This window comes from Vipera berus (genome assembly GCF_964194415.1).
Source record: "Vipera berus genome assembly, chromosome: 9".
Taxonomy (NCBI): domain Eukaryota; kingdom Metazoa; phylum Chordata; class Lepidosauria; order Squamata; family Viperidae; genus Vipera; species Vipera berus.
Genome location: NC_138212.1, coordinates 21,415,029 through 21,431,794, shown reverse-complemented (window position 1 = coordinate 21,431,794; position 16,766 = coordinate 21,415,029). Strand labels below are relative to the sequence as shown.

General features: G+C 46.2%; 1 protein-coding gene across 9 annotated transcripts in view; it reads right to left on the bottom strand.

Annotated features, from left to right (window-relative positions):
* TMEM39B (transmembrane protein 39B) overlaps positions 1–16,766 on the bottom strand; it is a 43,733-nt gene that overhangs the window by 10,866 nt on the left and 16,101 nt on the right. For 3 of the 9 annotated variants that reach the window (XM_081334491.1, XM_081334492.1, XM_081334493.1), the window contains exons 6-9: positions 14,331–14,667; positions 13,216–13,403; positions 10,802–10,922; positions 8,138–8,683 (exon numbers count right to left, since the gene is read on the bottom strand). In XM_081334491.1, the coding sequence (XP_081190617.1) occupies positions 8,447–8,683; positions 10,802–10,922; positions 13,216–13,403; positions 14,331–14,667 (883 nt within the window). In that variant the 3' untranslated portion in view covers positions 8,138–8,446. Of the gene's footprint in view, positions 1–5,101; positions 5,606–6,851; positions 7,101–7,170; positions 7,334–8,137; positions 8,684–10,801; positions 10,923–13,215; positions 13,404–14,330; positions 14,668–15,352; positions 15,371–16,766 lie in introns of those variants that run through there. The other 6 variants (XM_081334494.1, XM_081334496.1, XR_014027314.1 and 3 more) reach the window with 5 other exon arrangements.

Below are 16,766 nucleotides of genomic sequence, written 5' to 3'. Positions count from 1 at the left end.
TTTGATGTAGGAGGCCTTCTTTCCATTTTTGTATCCTTGCCCAAATCTTTCCCCACTAGTTCTTCCAGCTTTAGCCACTGCTCTGCGGAGACCCGAGGGACCCAAGGCGTCTGGGCCCTTCCCTCTCCGAGGGCTTGGCAGAACGATGCCACCTCCCTCGCGGGGCTGCTGGCAGAAGCAGAAACAATGCTCTGCTGCCCTCTAGTGCCAGCACTCGGGAACGCTTTCCCAGCAGGCAAGCCTGCTCTTGCTCCGTGAATGCAAACGGATGTTGTTGTTAGTTGCGAAGTCGTGTCCGACCCATCGCGACCCTATGGACAACGTTCCTCCAGGCCTTCCTGTCCTCTACCATCTTCTGGAGTCCATTTGGGCTCACGCCTCCTGCTTCAGTGACTCCATCCAGCCACCTCATTCTCTGTCGTCCCCTTCTTCTCTTGCCCTCAACCTTTCCCAGCATGAGGCTCTTCTCCAGTGAGTCCTTCCTTCTCATTAGGTGGCCAAAGTATTTGAATTTCCACTTCAGGATCTGGCCTTCTAAAGAGCAGTCAGGGTTGATCTCCTCTAGGACTGACCGGTTTGATCGCTTTGCAGTCCAAGGGACTCGCAGGAGTCTTCTCCAGCACCCTAGTTCAAAGGCTTCAATTCTTTGGCGCTCAGCCTTTCTTATGGTCCAACTTTCACTGCAAACGGATGACTGGGGGCAATTTCTCCAACCCAGGAAGCTTTTGCTTCCCTATCATGGAGATAAGAAACTGAAACATTTTGAAAGGCTAAAATATCTAGACCAGGGGTAGGCAACCTCGGCTCTTTTATGACTCATGGACTTCAACTCCCAGAATTCATGAGTCAGCTGACTCATGAATTCTGGGAGTTGAAGTCCATGAGTCATAAAAGAGCCGAGGTTGCCTACCCCTGGTCTAGACAAATTCTTAAATAAGTTTGTTCAAGCAGTTCCCCTCCTGCCTTCCCTACCCTCGGCTACAGGGCAACCACTACAGGTTAGTCCTCGACTCATGATGATTGCCGAGCCCAGAATTATGCTCATAAGCCAGGCTGCTTGTTAAGTGGGTCATCACATGACTGGCCAATTTTACCACCTTTTTTGTGTTGATTGCTAAATGAACGCTGCGGTTGTTAAACGAACCCATTGCTTCAATGGGCATTTTTGCCGATAGCTGAGAATGTCCAAAATGCGATCGCACGATTGCAGGGTGGAAAGTGGGGAATGTGGTTAGAACTTCAAATCAGGGTCATAGTTGCCTTTTGGGGGGGGTGTTCAGTTGTAACTTCAAACAGTTGCTAAGCAACTGATCATAAATCAAGGGTGGATTTTGATGAAGAAAAACTAGGAAACAAAACATTTTAGCCCTGATAAAAGATAATGGAGTAGGGGCTAAAATAATTGATTTCCGTCTTCCTGAAGATGTACGTTAAGACATAGGTGGGTGGTTTTCAAGATGCTCAAGCAGACTTTGGACAAACACTCGTCAAGGATGCTTTGATTTTGATTCCTGCAGTTGGACTTCATGACCCATGGAGAACCTTCTAACATTAGGATTCCGATTTCATTTCAAAAGCTCTGCAATGTTGGCATGGCTACACAGGGGATCCTTGCTTAATGATCATCCTGCTCAAAGCTACACCAGTGCTGAAAAAGTTAACTTTACGACTGGTGTGCAGAGTTATGACCATCACAACATCCCTGTAATTGAGATTTGGGCACGTTGCTGCAGGCAGGTGGTTATGACCAGCAGCATCCCACAAGCACACGATCATCCTTTCCAGGCTTCAGAACCAGCTCAACAGAGAAACCACTTGTCTGCGGTCACTTGATCTCCTGCTAAATGATATGCGATGACTCACTTAATGACTGAATGGGAAGCGGTGCGGTATCATGGTCACATGATGTCCTAAAGACTGCATTATTTAGCATGAATTGGGGATGGGAAGCATAGTTTTCGGTTTGTTCTCCTACCTCTGGGGCACCAGTTCCAGACACCGTTGACGATGGAGAGGTGCTGTCCAAAGTCTTTATTTTGTATGGCTCAATCCTTCATAGGCTTAGGAGTGAGGTATCTGCAGCTTTATATCTTCATCCCTGGCTTGCTAAGTGATGCCATGGTTACCCTGTCCCAATGTCCGAAAGTTGTGGGAGCTGGATGGGGGGCAACAGGCTTTAGCTTAATCCGAACAGAACCATGTGATTTTGGGTTCCCACGTGAAGCCGTGAACCTTCCATCATTGTTCTTGTAGGGGGGGCTGCCTCAAGACAGACCTAATGTGTAATTTGGGGGTTCTCCTGGACTCAGAACTCCTGCTTGAAGGGCAGCTGGCACTAGATGAACCTTTGAACAACCTCAGGTTGTGCTCCAGCTCTGCCTCTTCCTAGACCAGAGGAAGCTGCTCGCTGTCACTCATGTCCGTGTGACCTCTCATCTACAGGTGAAACTCGAAAAATTAGAATATCGTGCAAAAGTTCATTTATTTCAGTAATGCAACTTAAAAGGGGAAACCAATATATGAGATAGACTCATTACATGCAAAGTAAGCCGTGATTTGTCATAATTGTGATGATTATGGCGTACAGCTCATGAAAACCCCAGATCCACAATCTCAGAAAATTAGAATATTGTGAAAAGGTGCAATATTCTAGGCTCAAAGTGTCCCACTCTGATCAGCTAATTAAGCCATAACACCTGCAAAGGGTTCCTGAGCCTTTAAATGGTCTCTCAGTCTGGTTCAGTAGGAATCATAATCATGGGGAAGACTGCTGACCTGACAGTTGTGCAGAAAACCATCATTGACACCCTCCATAAGGAGGGAAAGCCTCAAAAGGTAATTGCAAAAGAAGTTGGATGTTCCCAAAGTGCTGTATCAAAGCACATTAATAGAAAGTTATGTGGAAGGGAAAAGTGTGGAAGAAAAAGGTGCACAAGCAGCAGGGATGACCACAGCCTGGAGAGGATTGTCAGGAAAAGGCCATTCCAAAGTGTTGGGGACTTTCACAAGGAGTGGACTGAGGCTGGAATCAGTGCATCAAGAGCCACCACACACAGACGGATCCTGGACATGGGCTTCAAATGTCGTATTCCTCTTGTCAAGCCGCTCCTGAACAACAAACAACATCAGAAGCGTCTTACCTGGGCTAAAGAAAAACAGACCTGGTCTGTTGCTCAGTGGTCCAAAGTCCTCTTTTCTGATGAGAGCAACTTTTGCATCTCATGGGATTATTGTGCTTGATTGGCCAGCAAACTCGCCTGACCTGAACCCCATAGAGAATCTATGGGGCATTGCCAAGAGAAAGACGAGACATGAGACCGAACAATGCAGAAGAGCTGAAGGCCGCTATTGAAGCATCCTGGTCTTTCATAACACCTCAGCAGTGCCATAGGCTGATAGCTTCCATGCCACGCCGCATTGAGGCAGTAACTGCTGCAAAAGGGGCCCAAACCAAGTAATGAGTACATATGCATGCTTATACTTTTCAGAAGTCCGATATTGTTCTATGTACACTCCTTGTTTTATTGATTGCATGTAATATTCTAATTTTCTGAGATTGTGGATCTGGGGTTTTCATGAGCTGTACGCCATAATCATCACAATTATGACAAATCACGGCTTGAACTATCTTGCTTTGCATGTAATGATTCTATCTCATATATTAGTTTCCCCTTTTAAGTTGCATTACTGAAATAAATGAACTTTTGCACGATATTCTAATTTTTTGAGTTTCACCTGTAGACTACTGCAATGCGCTCCACTCGTGGCTGCTCTTTGAAGACCGTTCAGAAGCTTCAAATTGGTTATTCTGCACATGCAACATCTCTACTCTGTGAGCTGCGGTGGTGCTTCTGGGTTCAATTCAAGGTGCTGGTTGTTACCTTTAAAGCCCTGCACAGCTTAGGATCAGGAGTAACTTTCCCCCCATTTTTTCCGCCAGACTAATCCAGTTAGGCAGGATGGGCACCCATCAGGTCCCATCCGCTAAAGAAAGCTAGTTGGTGGGGCTGAGGAGACACGGCCTTTCTGTCCTAACATCCACCATGTGACTTTCTCTCCCTCCAGAGATTAGAATGGCCTCAACTCTGCTGGCCTCTCCTAAGACCTGAAAGACCTGGCTCTGGGCCTCCAAGTTATGCATAACCACCTCTTACTTATGCTGGTGATTTGGGTTGATGTAGCTCAGTCGCTATGCATTTTAACTTACGTAATGTTTATAATTGTTTTTATTTAAACTGTTTGTCACCCAATCACTTGTCTATGGAGATTCTCAATCATCCAGATCATGGTTATCCCAAAGGTGCTTTTTCAAGACAGACCTGGACTTTCTCGTTTTTTTTCCTTTCAGGAAAAAAAAAACCAAGAAAGTCCAGTTGTCTTTTGGAATAGCACCTCTGGGATACCCACTTACTTGTTGAGATGGACAGCCACACAAACTGGTTAGATAAATTCACACTAGAAAGTAATGTAGTTGGTTTTACTCAATTAATCACCAATAGCCAAAATGTTTTATAGCTTGGTGCATTGGCAAGAACCTTAGGGTGCCTTCTTGAGAGGGCTAGTGGCCAAGCCAGGATGGGTATCTGAGTGGAGCTATCTAATCTGGGTTACAAAATTCGGAATGACCATTATTTGGCAGCAAAGAGGTACTGCTGCCCACAGATGGTAGACCTACATTTAATGAAAGCTTAAGAGGTGATGTGAAGGCGTGGAGGGTGGAAGAGTTGACTCAGGAAAGGGAGAGGGGAACTCCAAGCCATGGTAGAACAGATTATCCGACTCCTGGTAAATTAGTGTGTGTGAGAGGAAGCCCCAAAGAACTCCACTTTGTGTTAGGTATAAATTGAAGTAGAGAGATTTTGACAACTTTCTGTTGCAACGCTCTTCATTGTATTAACATTCCTTCCAAGACTCCCGTTTCCTGATCTTGTCTCCTTGAAGAGCTGACAAGCTAAGCTATAAATACAGCTTCTTCTTTTGCTACACTTTAAGCAAGCAATCATTTCTGTCGCTGCAGAAAACAAAGCAGCCGTAGGGCAGGATGAGGAAACTCAACCACAAAGCCCAGAGAGACGCAACAGTTTGGGATTATTTTAATTACCGTGGACATAAATTAAGGCTCAGCTGTTGCGGGCAACACCTTTTTTTTTTGCCAACATCCATCAGCAACTGGCTGCGTCTCTGCTTTTGTTAAAGAGCCACTTCTAAAAGAGCTGCCATGACCGAACTTCGCAATCAAGGCAGTATCTTCCCCATTCTTGGTCTGCCAGGTGTCTTCTGCTGATGCACACTTGGCACTAGACAACCAAGGTGCAAATCAATACAGGTAGTCCTCGACTTACGATCACAATTGAGCCCAAAATTGCTGTTGCTGAGCGAGACAGTTAACTGAATTTGCCCCACTTTACAACTTTTCTTGCCAGTTTTGAAATGAATCACTGCCGTTGTTGATAACAAGGTCGCAAAGTGAATCTGGCTTCCCCATTGATTTTGCTTGTCAGAAGGTGTCCCAAAAGGAGATCACATGATCCAGAGACACTGCAACGGTCGTAACTACATGCCAATTGTCAAGCGTCTGAATTTTGATCACATCACTGTGGGGATGCTGCAATGATCATAAGTGTGAAAAATAGACGTAAGTTACTTTTTTCAGTGCCCTTCAAATTTGCGAAACAAAAGTTTATAAATCCTGTACCATTGGTTTGGAAAAAAAAACCAATGGTGTAGACCAGTGTTTTTCATCTTTTAACAGCTTTAAGAGGTGTGCATGTTAGCTCCCAGAATTGCCCAGCCAGACATGGGGAATTCTGGGAGCTAAGGTCCACGCTTCTTGAAGTTACCAAGGTTGAGAAACACTGCTCTGCAATCTACTAAGGATGCACAAATGCACCCAACAGAATGTTTTCCAGGAGCTTCTAGAACTTCCTTTATGCTATAACGATAAAACTCTAGGGCAAGGGTTTTCAAACTTGGCCCTTTTATGACTTGTGGACTTCAACTCCCAGAATTCCTCAGCCAGGCACGCTGGCTGAGGAATTCTGGAAGTTGATGTCCACAAGTCATAAAAGGGCCAAGTTTGAAGACCCCTGCCCTAGGGCCTAGCTCTTCCTTGCAGCTACTTGTGATTTGTTTTAAAAATACACAAAAGGCTATTGCTGCTGTGGACTGGGAAATGCCCATTAAGGATATTTCATGGGTATATTCATTCTCTTACAGAAATTAAGAACAAGTGTGTCCTCTGGAGATTCTGTTTTTCAGGTACATATCTATAACTCTGTACAGCAAGGCACAATCCTGGAGTGCAACAACATTAAACCCTGTTGTGGCAAAAAAAGGCTGTAAAATCAGGTGAGACTCATTTAACAGCGGTCTTGCTTAGCAACAGAAATTCTGATCCCAAATGTCATCATCTGTACAATTGGAAGAAGGCTTAATTTAAACGAATCACTACAACTCATCCCTTCCTCCCTACTTACCTCCAAGATCATGAATGTTGGTTTTGAAAGACAACAGAAAAAAACCTGATCTCACGTAAAGAGTGCTGTCTTCCGTTCTGGAGTACTTTTGGTAGCATCCTCTCCTGTGTGTCTTTTAGAAATTGTAGGACAGACGAACTCTGGGTGACTGAGACCACGACTCTTAAAAAGTTCTCATGGTTTTCTTAGCAAATGGAGCTGGCAAAACAGTCCATACCTTTTAACACAGCAGTTTCCAACCTTGGCAACTTTTAAGACTTGTGGACTTCAACCTCCAGAATTCCCCAGCCAGCAAATTGAAGTCCATGGGTCTTAAAGCTGCCAAGGTTGGACCCCTGCCTTAACATAAAGACCAAGCAGTAGAAAAGCACTTACAAGAGGTCACCAACATGTGCAAATAGAGAGGCAGGAGATGTTCAGACAGGCTTCACCTCCTGGCATGTTGAGACAGGCATGGCCAGCACATTAGAGGCCAATCAACTGGGAGTCTCTTCTCCTCAATCAATACAGATTTTCACCTGCCCCACGGACTCCATTGCCGGTGCAGACAGGATTCCCTTAGGAAGTATGCCAATGCACAACACATATATGATCGAAGAGGTGGCCTGGAGAAGATCAGCTGACCTGGGGTGAGAGAAAGGCTACCGGAGGATAGAAGGGCAAAAGGCTCAAGACCGTTGTGGCACTGCTATCGGGGGCCCAACCCAAGCACTGACAGTGAGTCCATGACTAGAAGACAGCAACAGCTATTAGGCCCATCTTCTGTCCAGGGGCTGCCAATATCATCTGGCTGGTCACAGTAGGACAGGGATGATGGGCTAGAGAGGCTTTGGCCTGACTCAGCAAGGTCTTACGCTCTTTAAAAAGTAGAACAACAGGAAAGATTTGGCTGGCAGGAAACTCCCCCCCCCATTATCTCCGTCTTAAGTATATTTCTTAATTTTTAACCACTGGCAGGAGAGCTTCAATGCAAGGATGCTCTATAACCATCCAAGGCCTCTTTCCTGTAGACAGAAGTTCTTGTTTCAAGCAACTACTACACAGGAGGAGACACAGCAAATGCCATCCAGTCCCTGAAGAGTATGCATGTGACCCTTGTTAATTCGCATCCCTTGTGGTTTTATAAAACTTTTCGTAACGTTTATTAGTCAAGAGAAGAGGCTGCCAAACTCCGAGTGTTATATACTTCCTTTTCCTCCCACTCTGTTTCTTCAAAAGGGTAATCCCTTCCACCCCGCCAAGTCTTAGTTGAAATCATTTCAAGAGTGTCAATGACTTCAACTCCCAGAATTTCCCAGCCAAACACGAGGAATTCTGGGAGCTGACGTTCACCATCTTAAAAGTTTGCCAAGGTTGAGAAAGACTGCTCTACTCAGGATGGACAAATGTACCCAGCAGAATGTTTCCAGGAGCTGCCAAAAGCTCCTTTCCGCTGTAAAGCTTTACAGGGCTGCCTACCACCAAGAACCTAGCCGCACTGGGGTGTTTTCTATGGAGCTGAGGGAGGGAGCGGAGGAAGGACCGCAGTTTGGATTACTACGGACCTTATGTTTCGCTAAGCTGCAAATTCTTACAAATGCAGACCACCACCCCCCAGACCCTCCCCCACAAAAGCCCTCCGGCAGCCCAGAACACCGACAAGAAATACTCGTAAGACTGGGTGGTTGTTACAGCTCTTACTGCTCCACAAACCAGGCTGACAGAAATTGAGAGTATAAAAATAAGATATTTTCCTTACCAAAGCAAAACCAAACCAAAAGAAATGGTAAAAAAGACATACAAAGCTCAGGGCCGGCCTGACTGCATGATTCCCAAGCCCTGTGCTCCAGCATGCTCCGTGACCCAGTGGGGAAACGCTTCTCCTGCAGGGCAGGGCAGGGCAGGCAGCCGAGGGCCCCCTCGATGCAGTCTCGGGTGGCCCTCGACAACGCTGGGACCCGCTGCTCTCTGTTACCTTCTGCGCCTCGCCCTCAGTTCAGCTTCAGATCAGTCTCTCTGGTGGCAGAGTACGAGTAAGCTTTCCCCAGCACCAGGCGATCCCGTAGAAGTTTGAAGAAAGCATAGTAGTTGCTGAAGAGGATCAGGGCCAGCGAGATGGTCTGGTGCCACTTCTCGGAGACCACCAGCGAGTAGAGCTGGTAGAAGATGACGGCTCCCTCGAGGAGGAGCAGGATGTTCAAGATCCGCAGAGGCTTGCTGAAAAAAAACTAGAGGGAAGAGAGATTCCTTTGGGTGAACAGCCTGCAGTTCCTGGGGCCCAGAGAAGGCCTGGACTTCACGAAAGCTCCTGTGGATGTCCCCAATTTATTTATTTTAATCCCATTTATATCCCGCCCTTCTCCGAAGACTCAGGGCGGCTTACAATTTAAGCACAAATCAAAAGTGCTTAGCAATAGCCTTCATTCTATGTATATGCCTGCTTATTAGGGCTTTCGCCCCCCCCCCAAGCGGCATTATTACAAAGTCAGCTTATTGCCCCCAACAATCTGGGTCCTCATTTTACCTACCTCGGAAGGATGGAAGGCTGAGTCAACCTTGAGCCTGGTGGGATGCGAACCTGCACTAATTGCAGGCAGCTGGTGTTACCTAGGGAGGCATTAGCCCACTGCTCCACCAAGGCCCCAGAGTGAAATTATACTATTTAACATTCACGTCTTTCTTATTTATTTGGCTCTGGTCAGCATTCAGTGTGACTAACCAAACCAAAACAGAATCTAAAAAAGTTAAAACTTTCTGAGTAAATAACTCAGATCTTCATCAGACCTATTGCTATTGTCACCTTGAATCTCGCAAAATTGTAAACGGGAAATGAAGCTGCACTCACTTGGGGGGGGGAGGGAGGGGAAGTGGAACCCTTAAAAACACAATGTTATTTTTTATTTGATCGGTGCTGTGTTGCGCTCTTGGCTGCCAGGGCGGGGCTGAAAACTGTGGATGACGATACAGGAAAAAGGGCACAGAGCAGACATTTGGGGGAAATAAGTGGCAGTGCCCAGCAGAGGAATGCATGCTAAGTTATGGACAAGTGTGTTTACTGGCAGTTGTCAGTTGTCTAATGGTTAACAATTAGAGAGCCTTCTCCCAACTTTCTAGCCTGTGGTTTTCAGATCAGCCCTAGGTTTTCATTGTTGTGAGCATTTCTGTTGAGAATTGGCAGTGGGGGGTTGTTTGGTTTTTATTCCCCCCCCCCCCCCGTCTGCTGGGTGGTTGCAGCAGGTTTTGGTCACTTTACATGACCCTGGGACACTATGACCGTCATAAATATGAATCAGTTGCCAAGCATCTGAATGTAAATCACAAGAACCTGGGGATGCTGCAACAGTCATAAGTGTGAAAAATGGTCATAAGAGCCTTGGTGGAGCAGTGGGCTAATGCCTCCTTAAGTAACACCAGCTGCCTGCACTTAGTGCAGGTTCGCGTCCCACCAGGCTCAAGGTTGACTCAGCCTTCCATCCTTCCGAGGTAGGTAAAATGAGGACCCAGATTGTTGGGGGCAATTAAGCTGACTTTGTAATAATGCCGCTTGGGGTGTGTGTGAAAGCCCTAAGCAGGCATATACATAGAATGAAGGCTACTGCTAAGCTTGTAAGCCGCCCTGAGTCTTCGGAGAAGGGCGGGATATAAATGGAATTTTTTTAAAAAAAGAGTAATGGGCAAATACTCCAGAAAAAAAAGTTTACTGGTAAAACCAGCCTTTTGCCAACACAATGTGCAGATGTAAGAAAGCTTTCACTTTTACACAGAATGGACCTGGAACTCCGATCCTTAAGAATTCCCTGTGGTTAACAGCGGCATCCTTGGCCCTGTTCTCTGGGCTTCTCTTTCAATTCGAAAGTTACAGCCCAGCTTTTTCTAGTGATGGCAGAATTAAGTTCCCCATCTCCTCTTCTTTAGGCAAATGATGAACGTCCTTGGCATGCTTTTAAATTAATGTTCAAGGCCCAGAATTGAAAAACACCCTAAAATGAATAATAAAGAAGGAATAGAGGCTACAGAAAATTGCCAGTAAGTTTTTCCTGACTGGAGAGCCAACGAAAAGGACATCATCCTCTGCTCCCAGAGGGCTCAAGAGGCTTATAGGCGAAAGCTGCCTCTGCAACACTCACCCAGAATCCTTTGGGCTACAAGCTAAGCAAAACGGGCCCGGTTACCTTCTTTTCTGGGAGACCACCGGGAAAGCCCAGGGCTTGCAGGGCGCTTCAGAGAAAGAAATCCCTCAGCAAACCACTGGCCGCGTTTATACAAAGACCAAACCGGTGTGGAGGGAGGGCAGGACAAAATGGCAGTCCTCCACCATCAATGTTTATACAAGGAGAGCAGCTTACGTGAAAGCGGAAGTGGGAGACGTCCGAAGGCACTGCCACGTTGCAGTGGCCCACTGCTTTGTAGACGTTTTTGCTGTGTTTCACTAGCACCCCCTGTGGCCACAGACATTCGTCCGTCCACCTGAAAAATACGTTCAACAGGCATCTGGAGGACCAGAAGGAGAGACTGGGCATTTCCCAGCTGCTAATCCTCCCCTTTGGCGGCACTGACTTCCAAGGGTCAGGACAGCCAAGCGGCAAAGGATTTGTTTTCTTACTGAGATGATGGGCAAGAATTTAACATTGAAAAGGAGTATTTCCCCCCCCCTGAGTTATTGAGAGAAGCGAGGGAGGGATAAGGGTGGGGTTAGGGTGGGGTGAGAAGGGTGGTAGACAGTGGTGGGATTCAGCCAGTTCGTACCAGTTCGGCAAAACCGGTAGCTAATTTTTTTTGTTGCTCAGGCCCAGAACGGACTTCCGGAAGTGGCATCCACACAGAGAACCGGTTGTTCACGTATTTGAATCCCACCACTGGTGGTAGATTGTCTTTCAAATAAAAAAATCCTGAACTGCTAGATCAGACGTGTCAAACTTGCGACATCACGTGATGTCACACAACGTATCGGGATGGTTTTGCCATTGCCAGCAATGGGGTGGGCGCAGCTTCCGCATGATGCATCCGGCCCGCAAGCCGGCAATTTGACACCCCTGTGCTTGAGAATCATGTACAGCAGAGTTCCCCAACCTTTTGGGCACCAGGGACCGGTTACGTGGAGAGAGGTTTTTCCGCGGACCAGGGAGTGCGTGGTTTTGTGTGCTGTCTGAATCCCACGGATAGGGCTTTACTTGTTTGTGCGGACCGGTTGCTGGCATGCCGTGGTCCAGTACTGGGCCACGGACCAGGGGTTGGAGACCCCTGATATACAGGTAATCCTCGGTTTATGACCAGCCACTTAGCAACTACTGACCGATTGCTTAACAACTATTTGAAGTTACTATGCATCTCCACTGGGGGTACTTATGAGATTCTGAAGCTCTGACAACTGCCCCCTCGCAGTCACATGACTACATATCACAGCACTTGGAAACTGTCCCACCTTTACAATCTTTTGCTGCATCCTGTAGTCATATGACTATATTTTATGAGGATTTTGCAGGAAACCAGCATTTCCAGTTTCTGGCAAAACTGTCCCTTAGCGAACCATTAGTTTGTTTAACAACCATGGCAGCCACTTAATAACTGCCACAAAAAAGATCGTAAAATTGGGTCGGTCAAATGGGTGACCCGCTTTATGATCATCATGATTTGTGACCATGATGGGCAGGTTCTATAACGGTCATAAATCGAGGACTACCTGCATTGGATTGAGATACAGCTTCCTGCACGTTTAGAGCAACACGCTGAAACTGAACAAGCTGTGCTTCCTCAAGACAAACAGGTACAGAAAGTGAACTAATGTTATGAACACAAACCTGCGAAGTATGGGCCTGGGCTGCAGTACAGATGGCACACAAGTGCAGCCACCACACAATTTCAAATGTCACAGAAAGCCTTCCTTTTATGGTAAGGTAAAGGTAAAGGTTCCCCCGCACGTGCGTGCTAGTCGTTTCCGACTCTAGGGGCCGGTGCTCATCTCCGTTTCAAAGCCGAAGAGCCAGCGCTTGTCCGAGGACGTCTCCGTGGTCATGTGGCCGGCATGACTAGACGCCAAAGGCGCATGGAACGCTGTTACCTTCCCACCGTAGTGGTCCCTATTTTTCTACTTGCATTTTTTATGTGCTTTCGAACTGCTAGGTTGGCAGAAGCTGGGACGAGTAACAGGCGCTCACTCTGCTACGCGGCACTCGGGATTCGACCCGCCAAACTGCCGACCTTCTGATCGACAAGCTCAGCATCCTAACCCACTGAGCCACCGCGTCCCTTTCCTTTTATGGTAGCCCCCCCCCAAAAAAAATTGGCCATATTTATGAGCCTTTTACAGTAGACACAAATACCAGAAGGCTCCTCAGATTTAGCTGGCATCTTTCAAAGGATCCTGGATGGGCCATGGAGGACCCATAAAAAACAGGAAAAAGAGGGACTAGGGACTACGAGCAAAAGGAGGACCTGGCTTTTACACTAGCTTGTGAGCCCTCAAGTAGCGTTTAGCTAGTTGGATATTTAAAAATGGTTAAACTGTTGCTAAAAAAAGAGAGACCAGATTAAACCAGACTTAAGGCACATTCGTACTTTTTTCTTCCACTGCTTAATGCGGCATTCTGTGCCTCCAGGCTGCAAGTCTCAGAAATATCAGCCATCATGCACCTGGGATGCAGCAGCTGCCAAGTGTAAACCTCGAGGAGGACAAGTTTAGGAAGGCTGCTTTGTACAACCCGAGTTTCTGACTGCCTAAAAGGACTGAGAAATGGATTTTTGAAAGATGGAGGCCACTCACTGATGCTGCAGCACGTTGGAGCAAAGAGATGGGTCGACCTTCTGCCAGCAACCCAGATGTGCGGCAGCCTTATGCAGGAGGTCACAGTAGCGGGCAGGCAGCAGATGCTGCATGAGGATGACAGATGTGCTGATGGAGACCAACAGGAACAACTCGCAAGACCACTGCTTATCATAATATTGTGTGCTCTGTGAAAAAGCAAGGGGAGATCAGGAACAAATAATAATAAAAAAAGAGGTCCACAGCTGTACTTTTCAAACTAGGCTTGCAATTTTCCCCAAAGTATCCTAGTCATCCAAGGGACAGCTCTTCGATGAGTGGGAAACGGGAATTACCTGTGGAAGTCTGCAGCACTGGGATTGATCCAGCAAGGCTGCCCAACTTCCAGAGTTATTACATGGTGGTTCTGGGGACCAAAGTAGGTCAAATATGCCTGACCTTAAAATCTGGAGGATTTCAAAATAGACTTATAATAAAACCACAAAAAGCATTTACTGTGTGGTAAAACATGATTATATATGTGAATCATCTCAGTTTGCCTCAATAACAAGGCTGTCCAAATTTGGCAACATTAACACTATGGACTTCAACAAGTGGAGCTGAAGTCTACCAGCCCCAAAGTTTCCAAGATTGGACACCCCTGCTCTAAAACAATAAAACAAATTTGTACAACCTGGCCCAAGGCGTAAAACTAAGACATTACTGAACTTTCAATAGTGGTGGGTTTCAGCAAGACATCAAACCTGACATCCTTTGCAAGACTGGGCCATGATGCCATGGTCTCAACCCACATCTGAGATCCCTAAATCTATGGTGCTGAAGAAAAGAAAAAAAAAGAACAGGATAAAACCTCCTGATCCTGAACTACACAGAAGAGACGAATAAATCCTAGAAGAAAAAGGCAAGAGTATTTACGGGGGTGAATGGATGAGGTTAGGCCAGAGTTACATAAATATGTCAAAACTGGACCATTTCTAAAAGGGCCCACTCCTTTTTAGAAAGGGAGCAGAGCAATTCCCTTTTGGGATTGGTCCAACCTTGACTGAGAGGTCCGCCCACCCCTCCCCATAACTGGACTGTCCTGCAGGAGCCCCAGTCCACAGCCACCTACCTACCTTCACAAACCACACAGGTACAAAGGCCACATAATAGGCACTGAGCATGGAGCTTAGAAGCACCTCCTTCATGCGCCAGTTGAAATCCACCTTCAGGTACTCTACTTCATTGCGGATCAGATCTGGGGAGAGACAGCAGGCATGGGTGGGCATAGTCTCCATGCTGTAGAGCTGCCGGGTGTGCTGCTTCCAGGTCTCCTTGAGGACGGAGAGGTAGTCCTTTCCCCGCAAGCTGACATCCCCTGTGTCACGAGGGCCAATGCTGGCCACAGGGGAGAAGAAGCTGCTCTTGCGAAAATCGCAGTTCAGCTGCAGGAAGGGGATGTACATGCCAAACCTTGGAAGAGGAGAACAATTCTGAAGTAACTGTTAGGCAGCTATATTCGTCATCCACGCTACTTGCCAGACACTAAGCAGCGTATAATTTAGCTGGCATTCATTTTAGAGTTCTCACAGAAACGTAATGTGAAACTGCTGCTCTACTAACTAGATCACGGGTAGGCAACCTCGGCTCTTTTATGCTGACTCAGGAATTCTGGGAGTTGAAGTCCATGAGTCATAAAAGAGCCGAGGTTGCCTACCCCTGAACTAGATTATAAAACAAGTCAAGTGAGAGGCTGGGAAGCAGCCTGCTTAATGTCAGAGATTTGCTTAATTTAAAGAAATTACAAGCAACATAGCGTAATGCCTAGTCTGGCGTAAAATAGAACAACTTATTGAAATACAGTCATCCAATGTCCAGAAGAGGACAACTATGTCATCGCTGGCCACTGACCAAAACGACAGGATATCCAAGTAAAGGAAACCCAAAACTGTCTGGAGGACTATAAGTGCTTCATTCTTTAATACAGGTGGTCCTCAGTTAATGACAGCACCTGGGACCGGAATTCCGGTCGCTAAGCAATGCAGTCATAAACTGTGACGTCACGTGACAGCTTAGCAATGGCTGGTCCAGCACTTCCTGGTTGCTGTCCTTAAAAAGAATCCAGAGGAATCATTCAGCAAGGATATCACTTGGTCACCCTTTGCGACTTCTGGTCTGCTTCCCCGCTGAATTTGCTTCTAAGAAGTCAGCAAAGGTCACAAATAGTGATTACGTGACTTTTGGAGACCGCGACATCACAACAGCGAGCTGGGCACTGAGAACCAGCCATAAGAACACTTGTTCAGCGCCACGGCAAGCTTGCATAGTTGCTGAACAAGTCTGTGTTAAGTGAGGACCACCTGCAAAAGAACACATTTTGTTAAAGCTAGGTCCTGACTCGATATATTTTAGAGATATACAAGAGTATCAACAAGATTTGAACAAGGGTGAACAAAGAGAAACATTACAATTGGATTATACGGTATAATAAGAATTTGTGTGCTAGTGTGTTCACAAACAAAAGTGACAATAAAGGTTGTCTTCTATCTTTTTTTCCAATTTTCCTCACTGAAAATAGCAAATTTAGCAGGCAAGGAACAAATAAGGTATTGTTATCCTACTAAAAAGGATTAAAGCATCTGAAAAAGTTATGAATACCGGTAAATGAACAGTTCTGTGGAGGATGAAAGATGTAGGGCCCCTCTGTATTTGTTTATCAATACCCTAAAATTACAAATAGTCAGTGGGACAGTGGAATATTCTGACAATGCCTTATTGATAATTCTCTCCCATTCTCTGTCAGGGGTTGTAAGGAGCTCCAAGAACTCAAAAGACTGCGCATGTGGGCATTAAAGCAGCAAATAAAAAAATTACAAACTTCCTAATTTCATACACGCATGAAAAGATTTTGTGTTAACAGGCTGGCAGCTGCTCTGGAAAAGGAGATTCCAGTTTACTTTCTAAAGAGCTTTAACGTAGGAAAGAAAGCCAATGCTATGAGCATACCAAATTGGAGGGGAGGTGATTAGAATGCTATGCCTAATACTCTACTAGGCATAGCATTCTAGTCACCGTATCTCCAGTCTGCCATAGCAGTTAAGGTGCTGAACCAGAAACCAGGAGACCATGAGTTCTAGCCCTCTAGGCCTGAAAGCCAGCTGGATGGCTGGGTAAATCACACTTCTTTGGTCCAATCCACCTCACAGGATTGTTGTTGTGGGGGAAATAGAAGAAGTGAACATTAGGTAGGTAATGTGTTATGACGGCACACGGTGAACCACCATGGTCAGAATGCAGCATTGCAGGCTAATTCTGCTGACTGCCAGCAGCTTGATTCTCATCAGCTCAAGGCTGTCTCAGCCTTCCATACTTACGAGGTTGGTAAAATGAGGACCCAGATTGTTGGGGACAATATGCTGACTCTGTAACTTAGAGAGGGCTGTAAAGCACTGTGAAGCAGTATAATAATAATAATAATAATAGAGTTGGAAGGGACCTTGGAAGTCTTCTAGTCCAACCCCCTGCTCAGGCAGGAAACCCTACCATTTCTTAAAAACTTCCAGTGTTGGAGC